This window comes from Perkinsus marinus (assembly GCF_000006405.1).
Source record: "Perkinsus marinus ATCC 50983 genomic scaffold scf_1104296948274, whole genome shotgun sequence".
Taxonomy (NCBI): Eukaryota; Perkinsozoa; order Perkinsida; family Perkinsidae; genus Perkinsus; species Perkinsus marinus.
This window is the reverse complement of record NW_003210226.1, coordinates 1-890: the sequence shown is the minus strand read 5'-3', so window position 1 is coordinate 890 and position 890 is coordinate 1. Positions and strand designations below refer to the sequence as shown.

General features: G+C 47.3%; 1 protein-coding gene across 1 annotated transcript; it reads left to right on the top strand.

Moving 5' to 3' along the window:
• Positions 1-423: 423 nt before the first annotated feature.
• Positions 424-721, top strand: Pmar_PMAR000610 (hypothetical protein; the record flags this gene model as incomplete). The annotated part of the gene is made up of 1 exon (XM_002778731.1): positions 424-721. A coding segment is annotated over one exon (298 nt), but the record flags the coding sequence as incomplete, so codon positions are not given.
• Positions 722-890: the final 169 nt, after the last annotated feature.

The following is an 890-nucleotide window of genomic DNA, read 5'->3' as shown; positions in this document are numbered from 1 at the left end:
GACGCTACGTTGAGATACATAAGCTACCAGAACACAATAAGAGACAAGTAGACACTTATCACAGGAGCACCACATAGTGATGATGATGGTCGGCTTCCATCGACATAGCAACGTTCTGGCTTCCCCTGTGTTAATTGTCGTTGTATAAGAATCAAGATATATCGGAAACTGTAGAGAATTGATAATTACGTCAATTCGGCTGAAAAGGAGTGCAGCATGAATTCGTAGTCCTCTAGGATGAATTTGTATATAATAAAAGATTTCGTACAAATTTCTACCATTTTCGGGATTCCATTAGCATTCTGCGGAAGGGTGAATATGTGTATTTGTATATTTGCAGAATATCATCATATGAGAGGATTGAACCTGTGCGGGTTGACGTGCTCTCCTTATTGCCAGGATTGTCTACCCTGTTTAGCTATCATGAACGACAGTGCTGTTTCGACCCTACAGACCGCATTCGCCGATCCCCTGCCGGCCCTGCGCGAGGCGATTGCTGAATACGCTTGGCCGAGTCTAAGGCGACACCTTGGTCCGGATGCAGAGTCGATCATCAGTTGTATGAAGGACTCCAAAATTGCGAAGCCTCAACCGAAGCCCGTCCCCGTGCATGAAGAGCCGAGGGACGGTGGGGAGGAGGCGGCGGCGGCAGAGGCTCACCCTCGTCGTGATCATCGGAAGCATAGGAATCCGGATTGGCGCGCGAGGAAAGCGAGTCCAGGTAGGGGGAATTTCGTGGCGCGTGAAGGTTCGGCGAGAGACAATTCCCACTATACAGTGTGAATTGAACAGTTATGCATATGGAAATTTTCTTGAATTTGAGAGTGATGCGACTATAGACTACAGAACGCTTCTAAAACGTTGGTGTCGATCGATTCACATTGTTATCA